Consider the following 16,912-nt stretch of genomic DNA (forward strand, 5'->3'; position numbering starts at 1 on the left):
AATTATGCAGGTATTAACATCATTAGAATGTGCTTCCTGATGCATCTGTATGCAGGAGTTTTTTGTTTTTGTTTCTGTTTTTTTCCCCGAAGTTGGACTTTCAGGCCACTTCCACATTTCTACTTGAGTAGATTTGCTTTTAATATTACTTTGCCAACTTGAATTTTAGTTCAGATGTTTCAGTAAAATGGAAACACTTGAAGAAAGACTGACTCACAGCTCAGAAAGGGCAGTCCCCGTGGTATGGCACAGGAGAGTTCTGCTTATCCAATCTCTCTCCCCTGTGATCTCGGCAGTCAACAAGAACTTCGACAAGAACTTCTGTGGTTCTACTTGACTGCATCTTCAAATTTATATATATGCCCTTTCTATAATAGCACAGCAGGTAGGGCGTTTGCCTTGCACGCGGCCCTGGTTCAATTCCTATGTCCCTCTCAGAGAGCCGGGCAAGCAACCGAGAGTATCTTGACTTCACAGCAAAGCCTGGCAAGCTCCCCGGGACGTATCCGATATGCCAAACACAGTAACGATAAGTCTCACAATGGAGACATGACTGGGCCTGCTCGAACAAATCAATGAACAATGGGAGGACAGTGCTACAGTGCAGTGCCCTTTCTACAATAGTTTGCTACCACTTAAAAATGAAAAGATGAAAAAAATCTGTGAATCCTCAAATCCTTTTAAAAAATTACCCCGGAATGCTTAACCATCCGACCACATGCAGTCATGTATCCCACACCAATGTTTGTCATGTATCCCACACCAATGTTTGTTAATGACTGACTACATTAACAGAATATATAGTGATGGTTATTCTAAACATCGAATTGTTTAGTGATGTCATAATTATTTTACCAACCTAATAGTTTAGTGGCATCTTCGTGTGTTTGTGTGTGTCAGTGTGTGTGTGTGTGTGTGTGTGTGTGTGTGTGTGGTTTTAAGGGCACACCTGCAATGCTTAGGGTTACTCCTAGCACTCCACTCAGGAATTACTCCTGGTAGTACTTGATGGACCATAGTGGGTACCAGAGATCTAACCTGGGTTGGCCAAGTGAAAAGCAAATGCCCCACCCGTTGTACTACATCTCTAGCCTCTCACATACTCTTTTTCTTGCTGTATTCTAAGTTTTTTTTATGTGATAGAAGGCCAGAAACAGAGGATTAATATCTCTTCACTATGATCAGCAAGTCAAAAGAAATGTGAACTGAGAGAAAAGGCTGAACTGAACTGAACTACGATATTACCACTACCTCCACTACCCAGCCACTGCCACACTCCAGGACGCTTTCCAGATGCTCAGGCCGAGGCTCACGCATGAGTGAAGCCCCACAGAACAAGATAAGTGGAACTCTGAGACCTTGGACTCCAGGCTCAACGGACCCCAGGGACAGAGATCCTCTGCCTGCTCTCACCAACCACAGGTGACAAAGGGATTAAAACCAGGAGTCCCACCCTACCCTGCCCTGTCTGCTTCCACCAACCTCCTGCGACCCAGGGATTGGATTACGCACAGAAGACCCACCCTAAGGGTACCAGTTAAATACCTCACCAGCAGACCTCCACTACCTCCACTACCCAGCCACTGCCATGCTCCAGGATGCCTTCCGGACACATAATAAGACACTCAATACTCAGCTTTCAGGACTGCCACACCATATTTGATAGGGTTCAAATATAGTTTGAACCATGGGAACACCTACAAGAGCGATTAGAGGCTGCCCCAAAAGCGTCTATCCCTCTCTGAGAGCCTGACAAGCTACCGAGAATATCCTGCCTGCACGGCAGTCTGGTAAGCTATCCATGGCATATTCAATATGCCAAAACCAGTAAATACAATGGGTCTCATTCCCCTGATGCTGAAGGAGTCAGCAATATGTCAGTGTTGAGAAGGATGTGGAAGGAGAGGCTGATAAAATTTCAAGGCTGAACTAGGCTGCCAAAACGAAGGAAGACAAAAATGATTGTATTTTCAATGCACGTACGCTGGCATCAGATGCCTCCATCAAGGACCTGATGGTACAAGCGCGAAGGATCAATTACAACATCATTGGTCTGACCGAGATGAGAAGGCATCAATCACATCACACCGTTTTCGACACTGGAAAAGAACTGTTCCTCAGAACATGCGACAAAAGAGGCATCGGTGGTGTTGGTGTCCTTGTCAACACGAACTTGCTCATGAGCATTGATTCATTTGAATGCCTAACAACATGAATCGTACGATTACACTTGAATAGATGTGGCTCACTGCCATAAGTTTCTATCTTTGTTGTCTACGCACCAACATCCAATTATGATGGAGAAATTGAGAAGTTCTACATGGAGCTGGAGAATTTCTGTAAAGAAGACCACACCTTCTACAAGATCATTGTCAGTGATTTTAAAGCCAAGATAGGACAAGGAATATCAGTCGAAGAACACCACATTGGGACCTATGGCCTAAAATGGAACAAACAGAGAGACTGTCTGAGTTCATTATGTCAAGCAAGACCACCCATGGTAACTCACAGTTCCAGAAGGCCGAATCTAAACGTAGGACATGGGAGTCTCTTGGTGGACAGTTCCACAACGAAATTGACCACTTCATATTTAGTCGACAGTTTTGCCTGACGGATGTCGCTGTTGTCCCAAAATTCCAAATGGGATCTGACCACTGTCTCCTTCGTGCAAAATTCTACTTCACAGAGTGGGGAGAAAGGACTGCAAAGTTCAAGAAGAGAACTCCCAGAACGACCACCAACTGGGAGCTCTAAAATGCCACAAAAAAAAAAGCCTGTCTTGGAAAACTCTTGAGCTTATTTGCCAACGTGGATTGGCGCAAGCCTCAGGCAACCACAAGGAAATGTCCGAGCTCACAAAGCAGTGCAGAGATACGATAAAGGAAGACCTCAAAAAGAGAAGAGCAACAGTGCTGTTAGATGTGGCAGAAGCCAGGAAAAGCATTCGGATTGCCAACCTGTCCTTCATCAACTATAAGACCAATATGACTGCCCTCTGACGTCCTGATGAATCTATCACATCTTCCAGAAGGGCAATGGAGAAGCTTATCCATGACTTCTACTCAGACCTCTTTGATGGCCATGTCCACCTGCCCACATGGCAAATTCCGCAGGATGGATATGTTGTTCCCAACGTTCTCCCTTCCGAAATCCAATACACCATTTCGTTGATGAACAAACGAACAGCACCTGGCCCAGACAAGGTCTGACCTGAACACCTGAAGAGCCTGCCATTAGTACTTATCAATACACTGGCTTGGCTCTTCACATGCTACCTGTCTGAATGCAAGGTTCCGTTCCAATGGAAAACCAGCAGGACTGTACAACTGTACAAGAAGGGAGACATCCATGACATTGGCAACTATCGCCCGATCTGCCTATTGTCTGTCATCTACAAGCTGTTCACTCAAGTCATCCTGAATAGGATTGGCAGAAGAGTAGATGAAGGACAACCATGCAAACAAGCCAGGTTCTAAAAAGGATTCAGCATGACCGACCATATCCACACGATAACCAAGCTCATTGAGGTTTCTCGGGAGTTCTAGATGCCACTGCATCTAATGTTCATTGATTTAAAGAAGGCCTTTGATTCTGTTGAGACTGAAGCAGTCATTGAAGCCCTAGCCAATCCGGGCATTCAAACTCAATACATCAGGATCCTGCGTGAGCTGTATTATGTATTCACTTTCAGGATCTCACCATTCTATAAAGAAGTGATCATCGATGTCAAGAGAGGGGTTCAGCAGGGTGATACATTTCACCAAAACTCTTCAGTGCCATCCTCGAGAATGTCATGCAACGGGGAAGGAATGGGAGTGAAGATAGACGGTCGGCAACTACACCACCTCTGCTTTGCTGTTGACATCGTTCTAATAACACCAACCATTAGCCAAGTGGCACAAACGCTAACTGACTTTGACCATGAGTGTCAAAAGGTTAGACTACAGCTGAATCTCACAAAGACAATATTTGTGAGAAACGGTCTCATTCCTGATGCTCCATTCACTTTCAAATGAATGAACATCTCCAAATGCAACAGCTATGTGTACCTAGGTCGAGAAGTCAACATGATGAATGACCTGGCACCTGAGTTGTGCAGGAGGACGAGACCGGCTTGTAATGCCTTCAAGAGTGTCGAAGAAATCGCTAAGAGGACGAAGAACCTCTGGCTCCGGGCACATCTCTTTGATTCCACTGTTCTTTCTGCATTAACATACACCTCAGAGACCTGGGCCCTATGAAAACAGGATGAGAACGCTATTTGGGTCTCCCAAAGACGAATCAAAAGAGCTCTATGCTTGGAGTATCACACTTCACTCAAGTGAGAGAAAGAATCCGGAGTTCCGACCTCTGCTGACAGTCAAGAATCAGGGATGCTGTCTCGTTTGCCAAGGTGTTGAAAATCAGATAGGCTGGACATGTAATGAGATTTGGAAATGACTGCTGGACCGAGCCGTTACTGACTGGATTCCTCGGGACATCAAAAGACCACGTGGCCACCCACCTACAAGATGGTCAGACTTCTTCGCCAAGACCCTGAATGATCAGTTTGAGGCTCTTCATGTTCCTAGAACAAACAGACGCCATTGGGCTACACTAGCAAGCAACAGGGACGAATGGAGATGTTATTTGTGGCCACTTAGCAAATCTATGAGTAACAGGAAGTCAAGTGATCAAGTGATCAAGTGATATTAATTTGGGTAAACTCTGAATGTTTTAAATGATTCATAAATAATTATTAATTACATATTTAAGTGATATGTCTGTGAGTGCTCATAAAAAGACAGAAAAATGGGAAACTTTAAATTAGCTGATTAGTAAGAAATATACTTGACAGAGAAAATCTTTAATATGGATGTAGTGTCTCTAATCTAGGAGTGAAATGCCTGAAAGAACTTTCATTTGAAAATTTTATGTAGAACTTTCATTTAAAAACCCGAGTCAATGGCAGAATTCAAGCAATTAAGGATGTGGAAACAGTCTTTCTTAGGAGCAATGCAATATGTTATAAATCAAAACTCTTTGTGATCTGGCCAGTGAGATAGCTAAGGCCCTTAAGCATATATAAGCCACCATTATCAGTATAAGGCAGGAGTAATCAGAAGTCAAGAGTGGCCCAGGTCCTCTTTCAGGATGCCCTCCTGAATTGTTGACAGGAAATGGAATCGCTGTTTAGACAATAGCATGTGTTCTGATATTGTACTAATTCTTCAGAGTTAATGTTTCTACAACTCCTCCTTGGGTGACTTTTACCCAAATAGTAACATGATGTGTCTCCTAGGTGTCTATGCATCAGACATCTATCTCTTTGACATCATCAGTGGATGAAAAACTAGAGCAGTTTCTAAAGTCCAGTGAAGGAGGAGGACCTTTGCCCAGGCAGTTTTTGCAGACACTGACAAGACTTTGAAGAGTTTGCTGCAGTCTTCCATTTCTAAAGGATTACAATGTCTTTGACAGCAGCACAAACTTTGGGCTTGGGGTAATGGCACCAAAGAAAATAGGCAAGACACCTAAAAGAAGATGTTTGAGAGGTTTGTCCAGGACTTCAAAGGATTTGCCAAGGTAGAGTCTGTGAAAGTCAACACAGCTGTGGTTGAGATGGCAAGCAACTTGTACTGGGTTGAAAGCATTGAGCAGATCCTAGATGCGGTTTCTAAGGAACTGACTGGCAAGAACTTGATAAAACTAACAACATGCAACTGAGGAAGAGTCAATAGAAGAGAAATGTGTAGGAAAAGAAAGAAATGAAAATAATACCAAAGGACAGTTATAGGGAATAGGTTAGCTTTGCAGACCTCTGCATGCTCCTTGAAAAGTCTGAAAACATGTACACTAAAAGTCTAGAAACATGTACATGAAAACACTAAAAGATTATTACTAATAGAAAAGAATAGTCATAGTGCATTATCTGCCACTAGGCAAGTCTATGGTGAAAAAGTAAGGAAAGAGGCTGGAGAGATAATACAGCAGGCAGGGTCCTTGTGTCCTTCAAAGTGGTCGATTTGGGTTTGCTCTCCAGCACCCCACATGGTCCTCTAAGCACTGTCAAAAGTCATCCCTGAGCACAGAGTGAGGAGTAAGCCCTGAACATCACCAGGTGTGGCTCCAAAGCCAAAAGATAGAAGAAAGAAAAATTAAAGGTCTGGGGATGTGGCTCAGCAGTTGAACACTTGCCTTGCATATATGAGGTACTGGTTTTTAATCTTTGGAGTCAACAAAAAAAAGGAAAAAAAGGAAGAGAAAGGAAGGAAGGAAGGAAGGAAGGAAGGAAGGAAGGAAGGAAAGAAGGAGGGAGGGTGGCGGGAGGGAGGGATGAAGAAAGGGAGAAAGAAAGAAGTGAAAATAAACAAAGGAGACATAAGATGACAATTATATTTTGTAAAAGCCTAAGGTTCTCTAGACTATATTCTAGAAGGAGTTATTGCTATAGGTATCACTATCACTAGGAGGTGACAGCTGCATGCTAGTTATTGTGCCTGAAGAAACGTCAGTGGGCTGAGATGAAAGACAGTGATATTGATGATGCCATCCCTAGACTAATGTGTGTGTGTTTGTGACTTAGCTTTTAGCAAAAGAATTTTTTTTTTTGCTTTTTGGGTCACACCCGTGATGCTCAGGGGTTACTCCTGGCTCATGCAGTCAGGAATTACCCCTGGCGGTGCTCAGGGGACCATATGGGATGCTGGGAATCGAACCCGTGTTGGCCATGTTGGCTGCGTGCAAGGCAAACGCTAGCAAAAGAATTTTAACATAAAAAATCTAAAAATGTTTCAGTTAGATAAAGCCTGACAATGTAAGGAGATCAAGAAGTAGCAGTATTTTATAAAGCTGGACAGCATTTATAGCTAACAGGTTTTTTTTTTTAAAAAAAGGAATCAAATTGTTTTAAAAATTAAACGTTTAGAAAAAGGATTTAGAAAACAATTTAGAAATTTAAAAAAGAATTTAGAAATTTAACTTAGAAATTTAAAAAGCAATTTAGAAATTGTTTTAAAAAAGGTTTACATAACACAATACAGGCATTGTATTACAGTCTGTCTTTATTAAATACACATACAGGTTTGTAACCTAAAAGCAAAAGGTCACACTATATAGCTTAGGTGTGGAGTATGATATACTGACTTGTTCTTAGTATGGTTTATGATGCTGCCAGGACAGCAAACATTTTTAAGAATGTATCCTTATCCCTTCTCTCTGTCAAGCAACTCAGGACCTCTATTAAATCATCTCTAAATTACTATAAAGCCTAATGCATGATCGATATTATATGGATAGTGGTTGAACTCTATTTTGGGGGGAATATTGACAAGAAAATAGAGTCTACAAATATTTAGTATACGAAAAACTATCATAGGCCAAACTGGGCAGTAGATAGTTTCCATCACAATAGCTTTAATCGGGGGATACAGATCTGCAGCGTGGAGTAGTGGCTTCCCATGGTCATCCACTTGGAAAGCTGCAGCTGGCTTCTGAACCAGGTGCCTCTCAGGAGCCACACCAAGCTGCTTAAAGATCACCTGCACAATGGGAGTCACTATGTGGGAACAGACAGACATAGGCACCAGCATTCGCGCACTGCTCAGTCTTAAGAAGATATTCACAGGGTGACACCAGAGTGCTTTTAAGGGGAGAAACTGCATTTTCTTAGAAAGATAATTTTGAAGCAGGTGGAGATGAGGAAGGTGACATAGCCAGCATATGGGCTACAAGAGAAAAAATAAGGGCCAGAGTTCTAGTGGGTAGGGTGTTCGTCTTGCAGGCAGCTGACGAAGTTTGATCCCCAGCATCCAGTATGGTTCCCCCAAGCACTGCTAGGAGTAATTCCTGAGTGCAGAGCTAGGAGTAACCCCTTAGAATTAGTGGGTATGACCCCAAAAGACAATAAATAAATAAATAAATAAATAAACTGCCTCATACAGAAATACAGAAATTCTGTGTTTCAGATATTACGGTAGACTGGGACCATGGGACAGTAGATGAGAGAAGAGTGGAAATGGTGTGTGTGTGTGTGTGTGTGTGTGTGTGTGTGTGTGTGTGTCAGCGGGGGAATTAGTGAGATACCAGGGGTGCAGTTTCCTCATTTATCGAAGACACTGGCAACAGCAGCACCCTGTAACACCATGCTGTAACAGAATGCAATGAGGTGACACTTCATGTCACAACCCTCTGCATGTGGCATCATCTTAGTAAGAGCTCTTTTCTTACCCTTCTTGGACTTTTAACACTGAAGGAGAAAATTCATGTTACAATTCATTTGTGAATTATTCAATATGTCATGGACATAGCCTTGGAACAAGTCACTGGCCCTAAATATTTTGGTAAGTCTTGTAAACCTACTTAAGCTCATGGTTTTCCTGCAGGCTCTGGAGGACCTTACTGGCCCCTTCTTTCCTTCAGGTCTTCTACCCTCCTCTGGACACACCCCATGTCTTACTCCTTAAGCAGCTAAGTGAGCTGTAGGTCAGACTCCTAGGCCACCAGAAGCTTCTGGGTCATAGTAAGGACAGTAGCAGCCACTTGAACTGCCCCTACTAATGGAATTTCCATGCGCTGAATTCAACGGGCAGAAGAAGTTGAAGACTGTGTCAGTAAAAATGTTCAACTAGAAATTCTAAATTTCAAGCAGTTTTATATAGAAATAAAACATATTTTACAATTTTGGGGCCACTTGAATTGATAGGTACTGACCAACTAACTCCTGACTGCAACCCAATGTGCTGGAGATCTCGCTGACAGTTTCATTCTGTTTTTGCCACTAGGGCATATCCACAAAACCTGGTCTCCCTTTTCTGCTCCTCACCTTTTGTGTCAAAATCGTGAGTCTATGAGCTCAAATACTTTTAGAATACTCAATACTTCTCTACAAAATAAAATCATCAGTCTTAGCCAACCCCAAAAGTTAAATGATGAATAAAGTCGGACAGAAAGAGATTCCTCCCCACCACTGTGTTCCTTCCAGAGGTCCAGCTGCGCTGTGACTCTGTCCAGCTCCATGAGGTCTCTGTTTCTAAAGGAAGAATGCTCTGACACCCCTGTGATACTCTTCTGAGGAGGCAGGGAGATGTACTTGAAAGGAGACAGCAATTGAGAAAAGTAGCATTCTATTTCCTTTCAACAGCAGTTCAGCAAGTTTCCTCCCATTAGATGATTCTCAGTGAGCTAACAGAAGTTGCCTGGAAAGTTGAGTCACAGCAGGTGTGCTGTTTAGTTTGAAAGAGGTAACATACTTTTATTTATTGCTATTTGCTAGTTGTAGTGTCCCTTTTTTTCTTGTAGTTTTCTCATAAACCTAAAGGATAGTGTTATTTCCAAATTTAGCATAAAGAGCTAAACTTCTTGGAGGTCAGAGACACCTCTATTTAGATGCATTTGTCTGGGACTGAAGATTTACAGTTAGTAGTTCCAGACTTTTGCAGGCTCCTCTTGTCATCACATCACAGATTTGTGGGAACTGTCTTTTCTTCTCTATAGGAACAGCATTCTGTGGATCAGATAATGACTTTTGCATCTGTGTATTCTGTGAACTCCAAACGTAGTGGATTTTCAGTAAACACTTGTCAAAGAGGTTAAGCCACACACACCATTAATACATAAATATACTAAATATATACATCAGCAATAATACTGAAATGTTTTAAAACATGGCATGTTTATTGTTTTTCTTGAAGCAGGATTTCATCCTCCGTTTCATCTTTATTTTGAATTTATAGCTTAGCATTACTTTTTAAAAAGCTTTTTTAAATTTAGAAATTTCTTACAGGTGCATTGTTCCCCCCACCCAACACACACTTTTAAGTTTTATTTTTATTTGAAGCTCCATGATTTACAACACCGTTAATGATATGGTTTCGTGCATACAACTTTCCAACATCGCGTAGTCCACCAGAGGGTCTGCTTTCCTCCACCTTTGTCTCAGAGGTCCCTCCCCTTTCCCTTGATAAGCCCAGTTCTCTAAATCATTCTCAAGTTCTACTGTTCTAGCATACTTTTCAATAAAAAAAAATCTTGTCTCCCGGAAGAGAGCAACATAGATCATCCAGACTCCACTTCAGGCTGTCTTCACCTGGAAAACTCAGAGGGGGCCAGGTGAGTTTCCCTCCCCACCCCAAAAAAGCTCTAGCAGCCCCAAACCTCCAGAACTCAACACCCGCCGTGCTCATGGCCGTTTTCCACAGGCTTGGATGAGCCTCACCCATAAGTGAATCTGCTGTATAATCAATTATTCTAAATTTTATTTATTTATTTATTTTAATTTTTTATTGAATCACTGTGAGATACAGTTACGAAGCTTTCATGTTTGAGTTTCAGTCATACAGTGATTGAACACCTATCCTTCCACCAGTGCACATCTTCTATCACCATTGTCCCCAGTATTCCCCTCCCAATTCCAACCCTCACCCTGTATATATGGCAGACAATTTCCCCCATACTCTTTCTACTTTGGGGCATTATGGTTTGCAATACAGATACTGAGAGGCTATCACCTTTGGTCCTTTATCTACTTTCAGCACACATCGCCCATCCCGAACAATCCCTCCAACCATCATTGATTTAGTAATTCCTTCTCTATTCCAGATGCCTTCTCCCCTAGCTCATGAGGCAGGCTTCCAACTATGGAGCAATATTCCTGGTCCTTGCCTCTACTGTCCTTGGGTGTCCATCTCATATTATGTTATTTTGTATTCCACAATTGAGTGCAGTCATTTTATGTTTTTCCCTCTCTTTCTGACTCATTTCACTTAGCATCATACTCTCCACGTCCATCCACTTATAAGCAAATTTCATGACTTCATCTTTCCTAACAGCTGCATAGTATTCCATTGTATAGATGTACCAAAGTTTCTTTAACCAGCAGTCTGTTCTCAGGAACTCTGGTTATTTCCAGATTCTGGCTATTGTGAACAGTGCTGCAATAAACATACAGGCGCAGATGTCATTTCTACTGTGTTTTTTCCAACCCTCAGGATATATTCCCCAAAGTGGTATTTTGGGACATATGGATGCTCAATTTCTAGTTTTATAAGAAATGCCCATATTGTTTTCCAAAAAGGCTGAACCAGTCTGCATTCCCACCAATAATGAGAGTTCCTTTCTCCCCACATCTGAGCCAGTACTGGTTGTTCTTGTTCTTTTTTGATGTGTGCCCGTCTCTTGGTGTGAGAGGATATTTCATTGTTGTTTTGATTTGCATCTCCCTGATGATTAGTGATGTAGAGCATTTTTTCATGTGCCTTTTGGCCAGTTGTCTTTCTTTCTTAAGGAAAGTTCTGTTCGTTTCTTCCCATTTTTTGATGGGGTTGGAGGTTTTTTCTTGTACAGTTCTACTAGTGTCTTGTATATCCTAGATATTGACCCTTTACCAGATGGGTCACGGGTCACGGGCCTTCTGTTGTTCATCTATTTACTCGAGCGGGCCCAGTAACGTCTCCATCATGAGACTTGTTACTGTGTTTGGCATATCAAATACGTCACGGGTAGCTTGCCAGGCTCTGCCGTGCGGGCGAGATACTCTTGGTAGCTTGCCAGGCTCTCCGAGAGGGGCGGAGGAATCGAACTCGGGTTGGCCATGTTGGCCGCTTGTAAGGCAAATGCCCTACTGCTGTGCTATCGCTCCAGCCCATCAGATGGGTTTTGGGTTAATATTCTTTCCCATTTTGTGGGCTTTCTCTGTATTTTGGTCATTGTTTCTTTTGAGGTGCAGAAGCTTCTTAGTTTAATGTCGTTCCATTTATATTTGTTGCTTGGTCAGTGGTATTTCATCCTTAAAGATGCTTTTAGCTTCAATGTCATGGATGGTTCTGCCTAAATTTTCCTCTAATCATTCTAACTTTCAGAATTACTGGAGCACGAGGCCCCGAATGCACCTCTCATACTCTGCACCCACTGATATACCAAGAGTAGCACAGATAAGGGCTTAATGGCTCCAGGATGAAATACAACAATCTTTACTTATTTCCCTCTAAGGAAACTTCATTGGACCATTTTTGGCAGAGTATTCGTAACAAGCAATAAAAAATTGTTTTGGGTCTGCTTTGGGAGGGGGCTATGGTTTGGGATTTGGGGTGGAAAAATCCAAAATATGGCAGTAGGAAGGTGTGATGGTGGTGGGATTGATGTTCAAATTTAAATGCAATTAATTATTCTGAAGAACTTCATAAAAATAAGATGAAGTTAGAAAAATAAAGCTTGTTGTGTTTTGGGTCACACCCTGGAAATGCTGGTGCCTGTGTTGGAGGAGGGGGCTGCTCCCTGCAGATGGTGGGAGTTGTGCTGGGGAACTATGTGGTGCGAGGGATAGAACCTGCTGTTGGGGGACTATGAAACGCTGGGATAGAACCTGGGCCTCCCATGGGCAAAGCCTGCTCACCAACCCTGTGAACTATATCTCCCGGGACTCCAAGTAGCTAAGCTCTCAAAGAAAGACATCCCAGCCCTTGAAGGAAGTGGAACATCTTTCACTTTCATTGAACCCGATGCTACTGTCACTAGTCATTGGTAACAGAAACCAGGTCCCTCTAGGGGAAGCGGAGCGCAGCACGCTAGCGCTTGTACGTGTGCATTAAAAAAGTAAAATCAACAAGCTTGGGGCGCGCATGCGCGCACCCTCCCGCGCCCTCCCCGCCGCATTCTTGGGGAAACGCGGAGCCCGAGCGGGGCAATTGCGCCTCCCGGCCAGGCCGGCAGAAAGGCGGGGCGTCCGAAGGGCGCGGGGAGGGGGTTGGAGGGTGGGGGGGCGGAGGTGCGCGTGCGCATTGGCCGCGACAGCAGGAAACCGGCGCGCGGGGCGGGGCCTCTCGGGGGCGGGGGCGGGGCTCCCGCGCACGGCTGCAGCGGCCTCCGCGCATTGTGCAGCAGGCGGGCCGCTGCGCTGCCAGGCCCTGGACCCGCGTGGCGCCTGGGGATGGTCAGCAAGGCGCTACTGCGCCTCGTCTCCGCGGTCAATCGCAGAAGGATGAAGCTGCTGCTGGGCATCGTGCTGCTCGCCTACGTCGCCTGTGAGTGCGTGCCGGGGTCGGGAAGGGGAGCCCCATTCATCCCGGGCGCAGCGGCGGGACTGGGGCGGGGTGTGTGTGTGTGTGTATTGGGGGGAGGTGTTCGGCGGGGGGTGTGCGGCTTCCCCGCAGTCCTGCGGCCCGCCTCCCTCCCCGCCCGGTGGGGAGCTGCGCTTCCTGGCGCGGCCGCCGCTTTCCGGGGATGGTGCGCCCTCGCCCTCCCCGCCCTCGTGGGCACCGACCCTCGGCTAAGCTAGGCCCTGGCGGTGGAGAGCCGGCGGCGGGCGCAGGGGCCCCAGAGACGGAGCGAGCTGGCCGCGAGGTCGAGGAGTCGCCGTCCTGGGTTGACCCCGCGCGGCGGGGCTGCTGCCACCACCCGGGCCCCCGTTGCCCGGCGCGCCGAGCTGCGCCCACGTCTCCCTAGGCGATCAGGGATTGCGCCGTGCCGGGACAGTCTGGGAACTCGCTTCGCCGCAACGGTTCCAGAAGGATAAAAATACTGTCGCGGCTGGCGGAGCCCGTCCCGGGTGTTTGCTCCGCAGGAAGATTACTCAGCGTTTGGCTCCGCGGGGTCCCAGGGTGGCAGTGCCTCTGTGCTTGCACGTGGGCGCGCGGGGTGTTCCAGGCGCTCATCTCCAGCCTGGCCGTGGTCGCAGCCCCGAGGCGGGGCGGGGGTGATGCTTCCAGCACGTGCTGGAGTCTTATCAGCTGCAGAACGGAATCCCAGTATACCCTCGTTTAAGAGAAAATCCTCCTGTAAGAGATCTGTGCAGTTGGGCGCGGTGGGGTGGGTGATTGGGGGGGGGTGCGTCTGTTGCAGTTGCTATTGCTAATACTTGACCGACCCAATGCCCCCACTAGACCAGGAGGAGCGGTTGTTTCCTGACAGCCAGAAATGTAGCCAGCTGCTAACTGTGGGAGTACCCGAGGTCGTTTTCCTAGGCAAATGAGAGTGTAGTGGAGCTCTAGAAAGACAGGTGTCATGTCCCAGTGGACACATACGCTCACGCAGGACTTTCCGTTACTAGGCAAGGGTTCAGGCCAGGAATTAGGTGTAAGATGTGGGTGGTTTGCCAAGGTTCAGTTTTGCGTAAAATGCGGGGACCCAAGGGAACTCTTGTAAACATGCAGTTTTCTTAAGACTATAGCAATTGTACAGGCACCCTGCAGAGTGCTTATCATTATCTCAGTTCGGTTGTCTCAATTCTAGGAAATAAAACACATAATGACTCCGATTTTGGAATTGAGTCAATTAAGGTTAAAGAAAATTGGGAGATAGTAGAAAACAGAAGATAGTACAGGGAGAGATAGTGCCGGAGTTAAGGCGCTTGCCTTGTATGATGCCCACCTGGGTTTGATCCCTGCACCGCATATGGTCTCCACATATAACCCAGGAATGATCCCTGAGCACTACCCAGTTTGGTCCATACCACTCTGCACCTCCCAGTAGAAAAGAAAGACTGGGAGCACTTATGGATGGGTGGATGATTACACAGATAAGCCATGAAGAGCAGAGATTTGGGCAGCATAAGAGGAAGGAGTTGGAGCTCTAGACCCAGCCCTCTGCTGCAGTCTTATCCTCTGTTGATAAGAGTCCAGCTGCTTTAACAGGGGGCCCTGGAACTGAATGTGGAGGTCTTGATAAAGTTGTTCACAGTAAAGCTTCTGAATGTGTAAAGACTGAGCGTTAATTCAAAACATAATGTGTGATGAACCTTAGGCTGTCTGGCGGCGCTGACAGTTCTCCACATTGTGTTTCTTGCACAGAAAGAGCTGGCGAGTGGAGAAAGTTGAGGATGGCCTGGATTTAGAGGGCTTGTAAAGTTATACCAGGAGCTTCAGAACAGAATGCTCGGGTCATCTGGGAGTGCGGTTAATTCCCTACTGTCGGTTTTACTGGGAAATTCCCCCCCCCCAAATCACTCCTGGCTGCTGTTTGCTGCCATATTGGACCCCAGGGCCCAGGAGGGTATGCAGGATACTGACCTAACCCTGTGCAGTTCATCAGAGTGTAACAGGCTGGGGCATCTTTTGGAGGGTTCTCGAAATAGAGAGTGCTGCCATCCACTGTAGCTCTTTGTGATTCAACCAGTCTGGGCTTTTCCTGTCTAATAGCTTCTCTTGGGTTGCTGCCCCTGTGGGGACTGTGCTTTGAGAACCACTGTTCTAGAAGCCCAAATGGCCATGCCTTGGGGCTGTTAGCCTCATGTGGTTAATATACAAAGTGATGTGAAGGAAGGGGATGAGTGAGTTAGAGCAAGCTGGGGCTTTCATTTGTTTAAGAAATTGAGCCTTGAACGCATTGCAGTATGTGGCAGGTAACAGGGAGGGAATGTGGACCAGCAGGGACAGCATGGGTGAATTCCTGGGATAGCCAAGAGTGGGAGTGTTTCTGGAATTCAAGAGAAGGTGTTGTCCTGGCAGTGGTGAAGGTGGTGTGGCCAGGAGGCACAGGGAGGAGTAGGGGACTTTCCCTCTGAGGTTTTAAGACCAGGGGTGGAGGCTGTGATGCTGCTGCGCAGGAATGAGATACTTTTAGGGGGAAAATGACAGGACTTTGGTAGTTCTGGAGACTGTAGAGATGTAAATCAACAATTAAGCCTGTGTTTTTAGTCTTTACTTTTATTTATTTATTTATTTATTTTTTGCTTTTTGGGTCAAACCCGGCGATACACACGGGTTACTCCTGGCTCATGCACTCAGGAATTACTCCTGGCAGTGCCCCGGGGGACCATCTAATCAAACCTGGGTTTTTCACGTGCAAGTTAAATGCCCTCCCTGCTGTAATATCGCTCCAGCCCTAGTCTTTACTTTTTAATAATCATGCCCACCTCCCTCTTGCTATGAGTAGAATCTCACCTTTGTTCAGAAGGTAGCTGTATTCCCACATTACACACGGCTTCACTGTAGAAATGATTTCCCTGTTCTCTCTTGCTTTGCTAGTTTTTACTTCCTTTCTTTCTCTTTCTTTTGTTCTACCTGGTGAATCTGGGCCCTCTCCGGGGCTCCCGAGGAGAGGCAAGGAAGCACTGTATTTCATGCCTTCAGTATTGTTGTGGGTGGATATTGCTTCCAGCTGGGATTAAAACTAGGCTCTGGATCATACTATTTTCCTCATTCTGCCTTTTTTAATATGGTTTTTTTTTCTTTTCCTCCTTACTGTTTTCAGTCTCTACTTCTTATTACTCTTACCCACTTCCCACTGGCAAAGAGTAGTATCTCTTTCTTTTTACCAGTTAAGTCTGTGCCATGCTCAGGGAACTCAATGCCAGCTTGCCTTGCGCTTGGCTTCTTTCCAGTGGGTATGTTGTCTTTTTAATAAAATTCTGCATCTTTAAGGACAAGAATTGTATCTTAAGGTTTTGAAACACTCAAAGCAGTACAGTTAGGAAGAGCTCAGAGGTGTGATTGAAAATCATGCCGACCTACTAGATAGCTCCCTAGGTGAACTAGCTCCAATTCTCTGTAGTATTTTTTTTATTGGCAGGTAGTGTACCGTAGGATTTGTTGAACAGAACATTTTCCCCTACTTCTCTTTCCCCATACCCAGAGGCAAGTGCTTACCTTCTTGTTCCTTTTTTTTTTTTTGACAGTTGGTTTGTGCTGCAGATTATATCTGCTTTGTGAGTCTTCACTTGTTGATATTAGCCTGACATTTTTCTTTGGAAGATTGCTGTACATCATTCTCTTTCCTCTTCTCCCTTCACATATTCACTTTCCTCCACATAGATACAGTAAATTTTTGAGGAGGTCAGCATTGGTATTTATGTGTATGACCAAGTGCTATTTCTTAGTGAGCCACGGCAGGCATTGCTGGAACTTATAAATAGTTGAATTACTTTTGCTATTCTATTAGTGAGTCAGCTTCAAATGCTTCATTAACGGTTCCCAAAGTTATTTGTTCCTTTTCAGAAAAA

The 16,912-nt window shown here is 45.1% G+C and overlaps 1 protein-coding gene across 2 annotated transcripts in view; it reads left to right on the forward strand.

Annotated features, from left to right (window-relative positions):
• The first annotated feature begins 12,797 nt into the window (after positions 1-12,797).
• UXS1 (UDP-glucuronate decarboxylase 1) overlaps positions 12,798-16,912 on the forward strand; it is a 96,318-nt gene continuing 92,203 nt past the window's right edge. For both annotated transcript variants that reach the window (XM_056123071.1, XM_056123081.1), the window contains exon 1: positions 12,798-12,998. In XM_056123071.1, coding sequence (XP_055979046.1) covers positions 12,905-12,998 — 94 coding nt within the window. In that variant the 5' untranslated portion in view covers positions 12,798-12,904. The remainder of the gene's footprint in view (positions 12,999-16,912) is intronic.

This window comes from Sorex fumeus, unplaced genomic scaffold, assembly GCF_029834395.1.
Source record: "Sorex fumeus unplaced genomic scaffold, SorFum_2.1 ptg000006l, whole genome shotgun sequence".
NCBI lineage: Eukaryota > Metazoa > Chordata > Mammalia > Eulipotyphla > Soricidae > Sorex > Sorex fumeus.